Raw genomic sequence first — 17505 nt, 5'->3', positions numbered from 1 at the left:
CTTGCATCACCTTGATTGCACGTTCAGCTATCTGATTACTTCGTGGTATGTCGATGACGGATGGCTCTTTCTTCCAGTGATTTTTGAATGACTGCAATGCCTTTTTGTAAGGCTTCAATACATCAGATAAATTCTTGAAGTCATTGTCATTGTACTTTTGACTACTAAACCAATGTTCTGCCCACTCATATGAAATGAACCTGCAAACCTTCTCCAAATTCTTTCTCGCTTCAGGCATAAGAATGAACGCCAGAATGGCGAGAATGGCTCTTGAGTTCCATCTGGCATTGCTCATATTAGGAATGTTCTGAAAGTGAATCAGAGGGAAGTTTCTTTGTTCTTCATAGAACCTAAACACTCTTGTTAAATGGTACAAAAACTTCATATCGTCTCTCCACCCTGATTTATCAAGAATTTCTACAGTTCCATTCACAAACTTATCCTTCAGTTCATCATACTTATTCAACAGTTCAGACACAAATGGGTATTCAATGTTTGGAGATTTGGTATCACCCCCAAGTTCTTCGTCCATCACCAGACGGAGAATCCTGTCTAGTACGTGATGCTGACAACCGATAAATTGTGGTATTGTGACACCCTTTAATTTAAACATACGTTGCAACTTCACAACAACTCCATTTCTCTTCCCAGTATTGACGTTTGTTGTATCAGTAATGATCATCTTAATTGAATTCCACAAATTGTATTCATCAATAAGTTTGGCAATTTTTTCAGCAACAGTTTCAGCTTTGCCATCTTTTAAACGCAGTGCATCAAGTTTCACGTCAGTTCTTTCATTCTGAAGTACAACTACCTGATATTCCTTATCATCTATTCGTTTGCCGTCAAAGTGTAAGGACCACTGTTCCATTTTAAGTTGTTGTATCATTTCTTTTTTTAATTTACCTGCCTCTTTGAATATGGACTTGTAAATTGCTGATTGACTTGGAGTTGGAATATCAATACCTTGTTGTGATAATACATTGCATATTTTAGCAGCTTTCTTTGTGGAAACTCCACTTGATGTAACCATACTTACAGCAAATTTACTTTTGTAGTGCTTTCTAGTTTTTTTCTGAGTGTCCTCATCATCGTCTTTATCACCGTCGTCGTCTTCATCATCTTCACTCTTACTTTTGCAGTTTTCAGATTCAGTACCACTGTCTGTGGTAGACAGGACTTGTGATGTGGAAGGTATTGCTGTTCCAGACTGGACTTTCCTTCTCTTGGAAGGGTGAATGGTTTCTTTACTTGCCACTTGTCCTGTTGAGTACCCCACCTGTCCTTTACTTTCTTTTTGTAGGTGGTATAGACGTTTATCTTCCGAGGATAACCACTGGCCATTCACTTTCGTGATGTCAAATAATGCATTGAGAACATCATATTTTCCACGCTTGACACATTCATCATAGACCTTCAGCACCTTCATAAGCTTTGCTCTTATCACTTGATCAGACACACGTGGAAAATTCAGTTTATTGTCCCACAATTTTGTAATTTCCTTAGAAATTTGGTCTATTCGTTCTTTTCTTCCTTTAACATATGCTCCGAGAAACTGGTATCTTCCTACGATCTGCAATTGAAGTGGTATTCTGGATTTTTCATCGAGTGAATGTTCTTCTACAGCCACGCTTCCTCTTCTTCTGTGTGACTCTTGAAATCTCACCAAATTTTTAGTCCAAGTCTTCTTGTTCTTTGTTACTGTGGTATGACTTTTCTTGTGAGACATCATATAATATTGTTACGACTTTACGGATAGCTGAGCGTAAATATCCATTTAATAAAGTCGTTTAATTAATAAAATACTTTAACTGTATAGTAATCCAATTATAGTTCGATAATCCAGTCAATGTTGATAACAGTTCGATAATCCAGTCCGTATCCTAACGATAATGCTACAACTACTTATACTTCGTACACTTACAGCGTCTTTAGTTCGCTACAGTAGTTCCTTATTAGCTCAGTTACACGCAGAGTACTTCATAGAACTATTCACATTATCAACACTGAGCTCTGACAGCAGCTCGCTTATATAATTATTTAGAGCTTCCAGAATGTTCTACTAAGTTCTAAAATCTTCTACAGTCTGTTACAGTCGTCTATATCACCGTGGTAACACAATGACGTCATCACATAACAATTCCAAGTATTTGCCGGCACACGGCCGTTTCGTTGCCATGGTAACGTGTGGCGTTATATTTATAAATTCATAACAAAATAATGAAATAAATAGAATTAAGCTGAGAATTAAGCTTAAGATTAAAACATCGGTCAAAAATGAATGTATAAAAATGGTAAATCAAATTTTTATTTTGGGGGTGACCTTTTTTTGTTGCAGAAAGCTATTTGGGCCTTTTTTCATGATTTTAGGTAAAAGTTCATCGATTTATGATACAGGAAACATTTTATTTGAAAAAAAATTAAAAAGTCATATCCCTAATATATATATATATATATATATATATATATATATATATATATATATATATATATATATATATATATATATATATATATATATATATATATATATATATATGTATATATATATATATATATATATATATATATATATATATATATATATATATATATATATATATATATATATATATATATATATATATAGATATATATATATATATATATATATATATATATATGTATATATATATATATATATATATATATATATATATATATATATATATATATATATATATATATATATATATATATATATATATATATATATATATAAAGCCTTCCCGGAAAGCGCATGCGGTCGCATGACTTGTTTGTCCACATTTAAAGTAATTTTTTTAGACTAACTGACCACGGCACTTCACATCTATTAACTTATAAAGCGTTTCAATAATTTGTGGCTAAAAAATAAACTAACTTATTTACTAAGAAAAAAAAAAACATTTCTTAAATAAGGAAACAAAATTGTAACGAAATATCAAGTTTAATTAAATAAACTAGAAAATTTATTAATTAAAAAAAATTTTTCAATAAAATTTTTTAATAAAATTTTTATACAACTTTTTTATTCTTTTTTTAGAGTGGTTGTTGAAAAAAACATCTTTTATAACGATTTAACAATAATTGAAAGTTTTGATATTTATTTATTCTTAATTTTTATCAGTCCATATAATTAAGAAACTAATTTGCTAGAATTATAAGAAATTATTATTTTTTTTTTTTGCGTTTATTTGTTTATCACGTTTATTTGTTTATATACGTTTATTCATTTTTACATCTTTTTGCTTTTAAAAAAGTTTTTGCAATAATTGAGGTTTTTTCTCAATACTAATAGGAAAATAAGACAATAATAATAGGAAAATCATTAATAATAGGAAAATAAATTATTTATTTGTAAAAAATATAACTTGATTAATAAATTTTGTAAATGAAAAAATAAGTTAAATAAAAGAATAACATAGTTTCTTTAATTAATGTTTAATAAATATTTACCGCATTTGATACATGTATGAAATTGTTTCTTATATATTGCCCAATTTCCAATGTTAATACAAATTACAAGAGATAATGAACATAACGCTCTCTTTAATAAAATGTATTTAACAACTTAAAAGTTTTAGTCTCCTAAAAATTTTGTTAAGAAAGTTCAGTAAATTAACAATGCACTAACCCACAAAATTTTGCAGCATCGTTTCATTTTTTTAAATGAAAAACTTGTTAAAAAAAAAAAAAAATTTTCACAAATAAATAGTAATTAGTTTTCCTGTGCATTGATAAAAACAGTAAAGTTTAGCAAAGACATTTGAAAAACAAATTTAAAAACTGTCCATGTTTCTAGTGCAATTTATAAAGTATTTCCTTTATATACTGACTGAAAAAAGTTGCGCAAAAAAAGTATATCAAAAAATATTTTTATTTTTGTTATATTCTTATCTACTTTTTTCCTCAACTTGTATCAATTTTGGTAGTGGAAAATAACAAATGCTCTAAAAATAAGAAAACAAAAACAGTAAATATTTAGGTATATTATTTTTTGACAACAATTTTCTTTTTATTAATAAATTTTTTTAGCTTATTTTATTTAGATTTTCTATTTTGTATAGTCTTCATTTCTTTTCTTCGAGTATTGCTGATTTTGTATAGTCTTCATTTCTTTTCTTCGAGTATTGCTGATTTTGTATAGTCTTCATTTCTTTTCTTCGAGTATTGCTGATTTTGTATAGTCTTCATTTTTTTTCTTCGAGTATTGCTGATTTTGTATAGTCTTCATTTCTTTTCTTCGAGTATTGCTGATTTTGTATAGTCTTCATTTCTTTTCTTCGAGTATTGCTGATTTTGTATAGTCTTCATTTCTTTTCTTCGAGTATTGCTGATTTTGTATAGTCTTCATTTCTTTTCTTCGAGTATTGCTGATTTATTCTCTAGCTTCTTATAGCTTTTTATTGTCGTGAATTCTTAAAATGTTTATTATATTAAAACGTGGTCAAGTTTAAAAAAATTACTTTAGGCGTGGACATACAAGGCGTGCGATCGCACACACTTTCCGGGAAGGTTTGATATATATATAATGTAAATTATGTTTCAGGAAAAGGTAGAGGCAGAAGTAGAAAAAATTAAAATTTAAGAAAAAAAAATTGTAGTCCTAAAGAAGATCTGGAGAAGATGCACCTAGCATTTTTTCTTTTATACACAGACATTAAGACATTGATAAAGAATCGTTATAAGATAAACTTATTTCAAATATATAAAAGTTTAACCATATTTACAATTTAAAAAAACAGTTAAAATACATTTATAAAATTATTAAAAATCAATACCAGGCTTTAATATTTCATATGTTGGATGTTCTTCAAGCCATGCAAACAAATACTTTTTAGTAGGTGCCATTACACCTGCAACAACCTTACCAGTGGATTTTTCAAAGACTGCAATCCTTTCATGTGTACTTTCAGTTACACGATCTGTTGATGAAGTTGCAGGACTGATGACAGTAATGCCACGTGGTGAGCTTCTCATCTAACAATTCAGTTAAGTTTTTTTTAATCATTATTTTGTAAATATAATATTTTTAAGAAAAAATTATAAAAAATAAAGTAATAATTTTTTCACAAAAGTTAATAACATTTGTTTCTACGGTTACTGTATTTCTCCACAAATTAAAAAGACAGTTGTTTTTAGTTATACTGTTGATTTTTTTCTAAAATTTTTTAATTTGTTTTTAATTTTTAATTTGACAAAAACAAATCAAACTTAAACTTGAATACAATCAAATGTAACAATGCTAAAAGTTGGATTCTGTTTAACTGATGCAAAACAACTTCTGCAATATATGTGATAAAATCAGCTGTTTCTATTATTTTAGAAGTGCTATTTTTTGAAATTTCTGGTCGGTAGCCTCCTGGATTTGAATTATCATCATTTTTAACTAAGAACATTATACTTGCATTTAACCACATTGGTTGCATTATTCCACTATCATATGATTATTAAAAATAAGTGATAAAGGAAGTGAAAATGCATCCACATAACTCTTTAAAGGTGTTAACTCCATCTACTTATTATTTTACCATTATTTTACATATTTTACCAAAATTCTGTTTTGTTTTTTTTGTTGTTTTTTTTGTTATTTCACCTCCCTAAGGCCCAGAAGGCCACTACAAATGAAGAGGCTACTTAATTGTGGTCATAACCCTCTCTCAACTCTATAACTTCGAAACACGAACCTTGACGAACAAGGCCGCTGCGCGGAGAAACAAGTTGAGCGCGGTACTACCAGGGACGTGGTGGGGATTGAACTCGGAACCTCTCGCTTATGAAGCGAGCGCTCTACCACTACACCACTACCTGTTTGGTGAAATATTGGATCATCGCATATTCTGTTTGTCCCAATTTTAAAGAATGGTAAATTGTTATCAGTTTTCTTAATAAAAATTGAGTTAAGCTATTATTCAATATCAAATTAAAAAAAACTTGCTAAAAAGTTTTTTTATTTGATATTGAATAATAGCTTAATTCAGTTTTACCATTTCTATTTAATAAGTTAATTTTAGTTTATATATGCATAAATCTCATATATAAAATAAATATAATAATAACTTTTATTTTAACATTTAAAGCGCAACAATTAAATTTTAATTTTTAGCTGATTTATATTTTAAAACATTTTCATTTAGCATTTTATCAGATACATTAATAAATCTTTAACTTTTTATGACATATATGCATACTCCGCTTCCTAGTTAAGGAAGCTAAATAGAAAATACTTAGACACCAAATAACGTTAAAACGATATTTTGTATTATTAATATTTTGTTAGTATTATTAATGTATTAAAAAAATAGTTGAAAATTATGCATAACAAAATGTTTAAATTTTTTAAATGTCTTTCAACAATAATATATCAGAAAATAAGATCTGTTCCAGAGCAGCTAAATATTCTTTTATATAAATGAATATTTAATGATTTATGGTTATTTAATGATTGTAATTTCAAAAATTTGAAATGTTAAAATTTCAATTTTTTTGATAGTCATGATTTTCATGTAAGGAAAAATTTCAAAATAGATTTCAGCAAATTCTAAATTTTTTTTTTATTTTTAAAAAATTTATAATAATGTATAACAAAGATATGCTATAATAAATGTATGTTAGCTGTAAAATTTAAAATGTAATTTATTTTACACCTAACTAAAAAGAAAAAAATTAGAACATGCTAAAACTAATTTTTATTATATCTATGAACAAATTTTAAAAGTAACAAAAACATTGAGGTTGTTTAACCATTTTATCATTGTTTTTAAGATGCGTAAATGCTAAAAACACCCATATGTGTAAATTATCCAAAAATACATTAAAGTTTTGATATTGAATTTTAGAGATCTTTATTTTTATAACCTTGAATATTGAATTTGTAAAAACAACTTGGGATTAGATTAGACTTGCTGTTTACTCCATGGGAGGTAACCTTTTGACTGTTGCACAAGAGGTAATCTCTTGATTGTTGAGTAGAAAGTAATGTCTTGATAGTAGCACAAATAGATTTACAAAAATGTGTAATATTAATTTCTTTGGGTGCTTTAAATCCTAGAGTTGCATTAATACTGTTCATTTTGCTGAATATTTCATTTTTTAGTTTTGAATTTTCATTCGATAGAGATCTTACAAAGGTTGCTATTTTTTTTTGTATTCAAAAAAGACATTATTTCACCAAAACATTTTTTGTTAATTATTAGATGTATTAGATTTATGCGTACTAGAAGATTTTTATTGTTGCTTAAATTTTCTTTTTTTAATTCTACTTGATTACTAAGTACTTATTTTTAACTTAAAAGGTCAAAATGACTCCAAATGTTCAGTGACACTTAGTTATTTAGAGGGTTTAGACCTGCTTTGTTGAAGTACATATGTCAACTTCACTGTGGGCATTTTTGTTTCATTTACGACTAGTTCATGTCACAGCATGATTATGTTATTTATTGTTTACTGTTGCATCAAATTTTTTTAAATCTAGTAATGTATTCAAGTATCATACTCTTCAAACTATTCAAAAAGATTTCAAAAATAACCAGTTCAAGATATACCATCTTGCATTTCTGAGATAATTTCAGAAGATGCTACAGATATAGCACAAAGAACTTAAATCTTAGGAAATGATAATTATATGGTTGCTAATTTTCTGGGATTAGTTATAACACAACAAGTAAAAAATTATATGCCCTGAAAAGATGGAGATGTTGACACGCATCACAATCTTTTTTAGTGAAATGTTAATCTTTCTTAATGAAGGGTTTGCTGACAACAATGAACCATGACCCGTGTCTAGTAGCACAGAGATGTAAATGAAACAACCAAATCAATTCCTACAGAAAATACGCACACATCAGATGATTTTAAAAAAAAATCAAATTGCAAATGAAATTGGTTTTTACACGTAACTGTTTGCTTAAATTGGACAGCAAACCTTTATTAAGTGGAAATCAGCAAATGCAAAATATCCTAACAAAACTTGTTAAAATTTTCGTATTATTTGCTGATGGCAGTGTACATAATGAATTTTTGATTTTGGAAGTATAATTAATGAGAAAAAGAAATATAATTAAAAGACATAAAAGAAATAAAATAAAGAAATTTAATTTATGAGAAAAAACACAATCATTTGCTATTATCAAACGATGAAAAAGTTTTTACCATAACTTACCATCTATAGGTTTCATGTATCAAATATGCTAATTATTCCTTATAATTAAAAACAGCAAAAAAAATTGTATGTAATCTTTTTTTATGCCTTTTTTTTTTTTTTTTTTTTTGTTACAATCTAGTATTTGGTATTTAGCCAAATAGTTTGAATATTTGGTCAAACACCGAGTAATAAAAAAAGTTGCTGAATAAGCAGAATACAGAATACCAAATATTCAGTTTTTGTATTTTGATTCATGTTCTTGATTAAACCAAACAAATTTTCTACAACTGTCCAAACATTTTTATAAGATTGTTCTTAAATTTAAAAGATTTCTTTAGTAATCATTCCTTTTATTGTTCCATTTTATAACAATATGTGAAAATCTTTTCTTTTTTTAATATTCTATTTTCTATATATTTAATGGTTGTGTAACATTTGTCCTAAAGATTTTTTCTACCTCTATGGACAAATGAGACCTATGGAATAACCATAAAAGAATCTTGCAAAATAAAATTTGTTTTACGACTTATGTATTCATATAGTCGCATGACTGTTGAGCAACCATTTTAAATATATGGAAACCAAACTTTAGGCCTAATATTAAATATATTTTCAAAACCAAAACATCATCAATTTATATTATTATACATGCAAGTGATATTAATATAGAAAACTAATTATTATTTGCATAAAAACCATGTAGCTACACCCTAAACTAAAAAGGAAAAAACTGTCCTTGGCTTAATACCAAACCAAAAAAGCTTACGTAAGATCTTGGCAAAGCTCTGAAAAAGTATTAAAAATCCAAAAAAGAAAAAAATATATATAAACGCCTAAGAAATCGTGTTCCAAAAGGTCAAAAGGGAAATACCGCTAAGATGCTATAAATGAAAATTGTTCACAACCAGAGCAACTTTAAAAATCAGTGAAAATATTTCTAAATCAATATCTATTATCTAAATCAATATCTAATCTAAATCAATAAATATTAAAACTACTGTAACATAAATGGAGAACAAGAAAAGTTTCTACTGCAGTAGAAAAACTTCAGAAATTTTCATTTATTCTGAAAGAACAAGTTTGGATCCAAAATTGAGAAAAAACGGAGTCAAGAGAAATCGAGAAAAAACTCCATCGGAGTCGAAAAAAAACTCGGACTTTCGATAATATTTTGTTATAAATTATAAAATTAAACTATCTAGTTGATAATTAAACATTGTTCTTGTATTTTTTTTTTTTTTTAATTTTATATATTTCGATTTATAATTTATAATAAATTTTTAAAAAATTTATATTTTTATATTTCTTAGTATACTTAAATATATTTTTTATCACAATTTTTTTAACAAACAAGTTTTATCTAATAAATGGTTTTATAACCGGCATCGATTAGGAAGAAGGCGTGAACTTTCAGTTAAATGCCTTTTCACGGTGCTCTGTAATAAAGACTTCTTGGGGTACTTATAGTAAAAATTAAATAAAAAGTCTTACTTCTGAAGATGTCTTTAAATAATATTTTAAAAAGATCATAACATCTATCATTTCATCAGAAAGCGAACTACGAAACTTTGTGACAAATCTGGAAGACAAGGAGAAAACTCTTTCTGCTTCCGATGAAGTTGCTTGAATTCTGTGGATGGCTAGTTCAAATTTCAAAACTGCTTCTTATTCACATCAGTTACTTCATATTCTTTTAACTGATCGGTGAAGGTCTTGACTTTTTTTAACTTTTTAGCTGCTGATTAATTTTGATTTAGAACTTCTTGAATTTTGGCAAAAAAAGATGTCAATTGTGATGGTTCTCTTTGTTTGCTTATAGTGCAATCATCTGATTTTGGTTGGAGACTATATTCTTTTGTTGCAATTAGTTGATTAAACAATTTTGCAGCATAAACTTGATTATCTTTTTTGGAAACGTAAAAAAATGTATGGTTTTTATTTTTAAAAAAATCAGGATTGTGCAAATAATGACTCAATGATAACAACATGTTTTTACGATTTTGGTATCTGTAGAATAACGCCTCTGCAAAATTAGAATTGATGTCAGTTTTTACAACCTTCAATTTTCTTACTAACGTTTCCGTAACAATGTCACACTCCAAAATTGTTGTATTTAGTTTTTCCAAGCAAACTGCAGCGTCAGCAATTACTTCCAATAAGTCAGACAGTGATTTTAAGAAATCCAAGTCAATTTCATCTAACATGTTTAAGCAGTTTAGTTCTTCGAGTATTTTTTTTACAGCTTCTAAGCGATCTAAAAATCTTTTAATCATCTAAAAAACACTGTTCCATCTAGTGCGGTTGTCGAGCAGTAGTCCTTTGTCATGCAAAGATCCGTTAATTTCGTTTATTTTTCTTTTAAGAAATTCATATTCATATCGAAACGATGAATATTTTAAAAACTTAACTAGTATTCAAAGTTTCTGTAGACTTTTTTCGATATTTTCTTCATTTTCAATTTCATTCTCCAAATAGTCAATAAGAAACTCTCCTTAGCCTCTCCATCAGTTTCCGTTTCTGTTTCAATATCCAATTCAGTTTCTTTGTTAACAATTTAACGACAATCTTTTTTAGCGTATATCAAATCACAAACACTCAAATGAACTGAATAATTCTGGCAGATCTGATGTGAAAACTTGAATATGGTACCTAACTTCACCATCCACCTATGGCCATCCACAGTTTTACCTGCAATATCTTCACTATCTATACCAAATTCTTTTAATTTTTCCATTATCAAGATGTTTAATGTTTCGGCAGAACTAGGAGATGGCAATCTCACCATTCCTAAACAATACATTCTGTTGTGATGAACATTTAAATTTTTGTATCTTCTACCTTTATTGCTACATCATTCGTTACCTGTTAGTCCAAATTTTTCTCCTTTTGCTTTTAATGCAGCCAATTTAGTGATCATTAAATATTTGGCTTCAGCATGAAATATCTTAATTTTTTATGCAATTGTAGATGCTGACTTGGGCAAACTATGCCCATAATTTTCAAAAAGCATTCTTAGTGTTTCAGATTGAGTTATGGACCAAATCGAATATCCATCAAGAGCTGTCAACTTGGCAAGAAGATAGTTTAACGACATCTTAGTCAAAAATGGTCTGGAACTGGATGGTTTTAAATCTAATTTCTCACAACTTTTGAGGTGTCCAATTAGGGCGTTTGTGCTGCTTTCTGGACAAGTGATTCCTTTATGACATTTTTTGCAACCTCCCTATTTCTTATCATTTACCACAACTTTATCAAAGTAATTCCACACTTCTGAAACCACTTTTCTCTATGAAAAAAAAATTATCAATTTGATTATGACGTCAGATATTTATTTTTAATTATATTTTAATTGTGATAAGTTATTACATTTTAGGTTATTTATTCTAATAGGTAAGTATAATTAAACATTAATAATTAATACTTGTTATCACAGATAACATTTTATTACACAATTTTGCCACAATGCACAGTGGGCCGGATATTGGACTTACGATATACCACACTACTTGTACAGAATAATAGTATTATATGTTTAAAACTTACCTTGTTATTTTAAGACCAGTTTTTGTATATAATATAAATAATGATCTTGACTAAAAACTTTTTTTGAAAAGGTAAACTATTGAATAGTTAAAATATATTACCTAATATCACATATGCATAATATTTTAAAAGTTACTGTTTACTATATTTTTGTTTAAATATTAAAGTACTCTTGCTTTTTTGACAAAAAGAAGGTATTTTATTATGCATTACATTTTATTATATCGCAATTGATTTTTTGTGTATTTAAAAAAATACTATTATTAAAAAGATATTATTATACTCAAAAGAGTTTTTGAAATAGTACAATGGAAAAGTACGAGTGTGTTTTATTATATGGTTTTGAATAGAATACGCTTTTTTAGAGGTTTTTTCCACCACCACCACCTGGCCCACTGTGCATTACCAATTGTTTTGCGATGTAAATTAGTGTAGTTATTGAACAAGGAGAACACTTACATTTTGAAAACAACAAGAACTATTGTAAAAGCAGCATAGAAATAAAATAATAATTTAACTATTTTATGAGTAAAAATTGATATTTTCTAAAAACTTTGTCGAAGTTCCCTCGAAGTTTCTCGATTTCTCTCAAACTCCGAAACTCCGAAAAAACCAAGAAAATCTGACGAGACGGAGTTCCATATGGATCCATTGAATATCAGTGAAATTTCCAACCAATCTCAGTTCAACCAATCTCTTTTTAAAGTCCTTTGAAAAGAGTAGTACAATCCCAATCGCCCCTTTATCCCAATTGTATAACTTTACAAGCCACAGTTTGGATATTAACTATGTCGCTCAACACAGTTGGCTTCAAACCTTTTAAATGACAGTATCCGGAAAGAAGCTGAAAAAGGAAATCTCACGAGTGCTGTTTTTATAAACTTAAAATAATTTTTAACATAATTCAGAAATATCTACTTAAAAAAAATAACTTAATAATATTTCCTTCTACTTTGAATACAATGAACTTATAACAAACCTCAATAAAAGAAAAACAAAATGTATACTCTTTGGCACTTCTAAACAGCTTTCAAGGTCTTAGCCACTTAAACTTATTTATTCAGAAAGTAAAATAAAAAATAAAAAAACAACTACATTTTTAGTTTTATAGTTGCATACCTAATTTTTTGCTAACATTTTACTTTATGGGTACAAAATTACATAATGATCTATAAAACTAGAACAAAATGTTTCACTAAATCCTTATTCATAAACATTTTAAAAATTGATTTTACTACCTCAGATCTAATTTTATTCATATTAGTTTTCTTATTTATTTTTAATTTTTTTGATAACAATTTTAATATTAACTTGTAACTCTCAGGACACATGTTGATCGCAACTGTATTTTTAATTCCTATCAACATGTAAAGTAAATTAAAGTTCAATGCATAACGTAAACAGGTCACAGAATGTAGTTTAGCAACGTCTAACATTAATTTTTTTCATATCAGCTGCTTGCATGAATAAACATGAATGTTGGATAATTAAAGATATCACCTTTTTATTTACACTACTTTATATTTAAATTTTTAACTTTAACAACTAGACTTGGTTTGAAAAATAAGGTATATGCAATATTATTTGCAAAGTCAATAAATTTCTTTTATATAAAATTATGGCTTAATAAAAATGTGTGTAAGTTTTTTGCTAATTAGGTAACAATCATTAAGTGGGAAATAAAACATTTGTAAATACTGTACCAAGAGCATGTACAATTCATAATTTGTTATTAATTGTACATGTCCTTGGTACAGTATTTTATAAATTATTATGTAATAATGGTGCATAAAATAAGCAGATAAAGTGTATAATTAGGCAGGTACAGAAAAAACACAGTTAAATCTAGTAAGTAAACAGAAAGGGAATAGGTAGGTAAATTAAATGAAGAAACAGACACAGTCGTAAGCATGTAAGGTATAAGTACTGTAATACAGTTACTTTACTTATAATTAAATATTACGACACCATACAAAATTACTTCCTACATACCTAATGTAATTGTTAATGACATATAATTAAAGTAATGTAAGTATTTACTAGATGTTAATGAAAGTAATACAATTAAAATAATGTAAGTATTTACTTAGTAAGTAGGTAGCTACTAAAGGTGACTAACTCACAAACTCTAAAATTAGTGACAAACTTAAAGTAAAGAAAAATATTTGTACCATTTTGTCTGGAGATTTCAGAGAATTAACAGACTTTATTTTTTCTTCTTCTAGAAACTTAATTGATTCATTGGCATACCTAAATAAAAAAATTTATAGTCATTTATACAGATAATAACAATAAATTAAAAGTAGGGTTAAACAATTTTTTATTCAAAGCTTTTTTATATAAAATTTAAAAAAAGTAAAAAAATTACTTATAAATGCATTCCCGGCTGCAATATATTGAACCTTTCATAACACTGCGTGTACATTCTTCACGAATACAACATGTTTGATTTTTCAATTTTTGTGGAGTTGGAGTCATTTTGACCTTTTAAGTAAAAAATATATAAATATAAACAACTAAATATTTTAAACTTTAAGCTAAAAGTAAACGCATTATGATATAACATCTATTATATCATTAAAACTATGATTGCATCATAATACATATTTCTTTAATAAGTACTTTCTTTACTAGATATTGTAATTTACAGTTTTATATTATGTAATTATAAAATTATGATTGCAACATTATTATGTCATTATGAAATCATGATTGCAACATTATTATGTCATTATGAAAGTATAATTGCATCATAATAAAATCAGCTATTTCATTTTTGCATCATGGATATTTATAATAAACTTTATAATCATCACTACAAAAAGGAACCAACATATCTCTCTTAACATTATGAATTCCCTATATGCAACTTAAAAATACAAATCAGAATGGAAAATAACAACCGGGCAAAACAACCAAATTAAAAAATTGCTATTTTGACCTTCAAAAATAAATCAAGGTTGAATTTTGTATCATTTATGATTGTTTAAAATTATCTTTTTAAACTTTTAAAATTTATTTCTATTATTTATTTTGAAAACTTAAACGCTTTCAAACAATTCTGACAAAAAAGAAAAAAACAAGAAAATAACCTTAAAAAATTAAAAATCAAGTTTTTATAACTTTCTTTTAAAGTTCATCGAAATATTTTAAATAAAAACAGTTAAGATCATTTAAAACATCATGAAAGGTTTCGACAGAAGACAAAATAGACTGGTATGAGTCAGGAAAACATAAAGATAGAAGAGACTCAAAAAACACCAATGTTTGAGTTAATGATCAGTTGCCTGTTCTAAGCAAAAAAATATGAATTTTAGTCTCCACTGGCAAATAAAGCAACTTAAGTATAGATGAGGAACAACAGAAGGCTAGTATAAATTAAAAAAAGACCAGCATGGCAGACTTTATGGAAAGATTTTGATATGTCAAGAGCCATACCCACTGCCTCTAATATACAACTGAAACTTTCTGCTATAACTATTAACATGCTAGCAGTAGAATAAAAGGATTAAATTTTGTATTGATTAAAGATTTAAAGACTGCTAATTGTGAGGAGACAGATTGAACAATAGTTCAGCAGGTCAGAGTGATCAAGAACCATCACAAAGAAAATCAGAAAACCCTAGTCTGCTTTAAGATAGTAATAAGAAATGCAATGAAAGGGTAAATCCCATATAGAAGAATTAAGAGATATAAGTTTTGTGAGGTCATAGCATGAGTCAAACACAAGACCCAAATTAATGAATAAAATTAGTGATCAGGATTTTCTGGACAATTAGTCACATAGTTATTTACCTAAGATATTAAGAAAAAAAAAATATTTAAGGCTTTTGACCCAGCAGGGTCAGCAGTACTAGAACCAAGTTATTCTGTGTAAAAAATATTAAAGCCATCAATAACAACAATATTGGCTAGGAGTCTTATGAAGGAGAACAATATAGAACAAAAAGTATGGTGCTTAACGAATATAACACAAAGCGAATGCACATAAAATAGTAGTCAGAAGATTCAAACCTGATTTCAAGAAAAAAAGGTGAAATGATACATAAATATATGCCTTGGTCAGGAATGTGACTATTGGAGTCTGCAAATTAATGTATAATAGCCATAAACACTGAGATTCAATGATAAAACAGCTTCCTTGAACACGAGTGGATTGGAATTCTCTTAAGCATATTTTTCTGACTCATACAACTAAAGTTTTTTAAGTCATCTGTTGACTGCTTTTCTTTGCTTTCCCAATCTTAAATTGTGGTTGCTTGCTGCTACTTAATCTAGCGACAAATGTTAAAAGAATTCTAACTTAACAACAAAAATGATTAAAACTTCAAAATTGGAACAAAAGTTTTTAATAGTAATTATTTTAAGAAAAAGGTTTTATTTGAAACATTAAGAAACCACAAATAGTTAAATATAATAAATTTATTTTATGATAAAAAGATTTGTTTTGCTCAAAAATGGAGTTTTTTTTAGTTTTTTTAACTGCTTTTTAATCCTATGTAAATAACACACACAAAAAAAAAGAATTGCATCATTTTGATTAGGTACTTTAAATTAAAAAAATTGACAAAGTGAAATAATATGAACAACAATCACTAAAGACCCAAGAGCTGGTCGTAGAACACTCACAAAAAAAGACACTAACTTTTGGTTTTAGTTGGTTATATAGATTGGCCAACACTAATTATTTATTTTCCATGCTCAAAAATCTTGAGAAAACACTTCAAAAAGTTACAATCTTATAAACATAATGAATAGAACTTTATTAAATTAAAAAAAAAACGGAAATACCTTATTTTTGATTTGCTCTTCTACCTGTTTTCGTTTAGAGTCATCAGAATGATCACTTCCAAAAGATAAATTTCTTTTAAACTCTCTGTTCTCATTTTGAGTAGGTACTTGCTCAAACTTAATTAGATCATTGCTTCTAGATTCTCTTCTACGAGCTCGTATCTTCTCAAGTGTATCTTTAACCCTATCCGTTTTTAATTTTTCAAGAACTGTTCTTCTGGAAATATCTGACTTTGCCAAATCAGTGCTTTCTGCGTGATCTGTGACAACTGTAAGATCTTTTAAATCTGTGCATAATTTTTCAGAATCATTACTTGATAAATTTTCATTTGACATTGAGCTACCAGCATGTAAACTTTCTTCTGAAAAACTACTACATGTTTCCTTTTTTAAAGGACTATTTAATGGTGACTTAGAAGATAAAACATGCTGAGAAACGGCTAAAAAAAACAACATACATAACTAATTTTTAAACCTTTGAACAAAATTTTTTTTACCTAAAAGAATGTAATAATTTGAAAGAATACATTTGCATTTATCACAGCACCATTCTTCACCAGTTTTTTCCATTTCCCTTCCTTTGTTGATAGAAATTCCAACACATTCTCCATGGAACCAATCCTCACATAAATCACAGCAAATCATAAACCTTCATTAAGATTAAATTTTTCAATTTTTTTGTTCGTTCATTATTAAAAGATTTTTTTTAATATCAAGATGGAAATAATTTTATTAAAAGCTAATAAAAAACTTAAAAATATATAAACAAAAATATTCATTATATTTAGTTATATTACTTAATGAATTTTATATACATATAAATATAAATAAACATATATATATATATATATATATATATATATATATATATATATATATATATATGCCGAAGTGGTGTAGAGATAGAGCGCTCGCTTCAAAAGCGAGAGATTCCGATTTCGATCCCCGCCATGTCCCTGGTATCGCGCTCAACTTGTTTCTCCGCGCAGCGACCTTGTTTGTCAAGG

At 27.4% G+C, this 17505-nt stretch overlaps 1 protein-coding gene across 2 annotated transcripts in view; it reads right to left on the bottom strand.

The window, feature by feature from the left end:
• The window catches only part of LOC100205379 (PHD finger protein 3), a 55080-nt gene that overhangs the window by 21964 nt on the left and 15611 nt on the right, over positions 1–17505 (bottom strand). For both annotated transcript variants that reach the window (XM_065796571.1, XM_065796572.1), the window contains exons 5-9: positions 17026–17147; positions 16499–16938; positions 14076–14191; positions 13879–13957; positions 4803–5001 (exon numbers count right to left, since the gene is read on the bottom strand). In XM_065796571.1, coding sequence (XP_065652643.1) covers positions 4803–5001; positions 13879–13957; positions 14076–14191; positions 16499–16938; positions 17026–17147 — 956 coding nt within the window. The remainder of the gene's footprint in view (positions 1–4802; positions 5002–13878; positions 13958–14075; positions 14192–16498; positions 16939–17025; positions 17148–17505) is intronic.

Source organism: Hydra vulgaris, chromosome 04 (genome assembly GCF_038396675.1).
Source record: "Hydra vulgaris chromosome 04, alternate assembly HydraT2T_AEP".
Lineage (NCBI taxonomy): Eukaryota > Metazoa > Cnidaria > Hydrozoa > Anthoathecata > Hydridae > Hydra > Hydra vulgaris.
The sequence above is the reverse complement of the archived record's forward strand: the minus strand, read 5'-3'. Positions and strand labels throughout refer to the sequence as shown.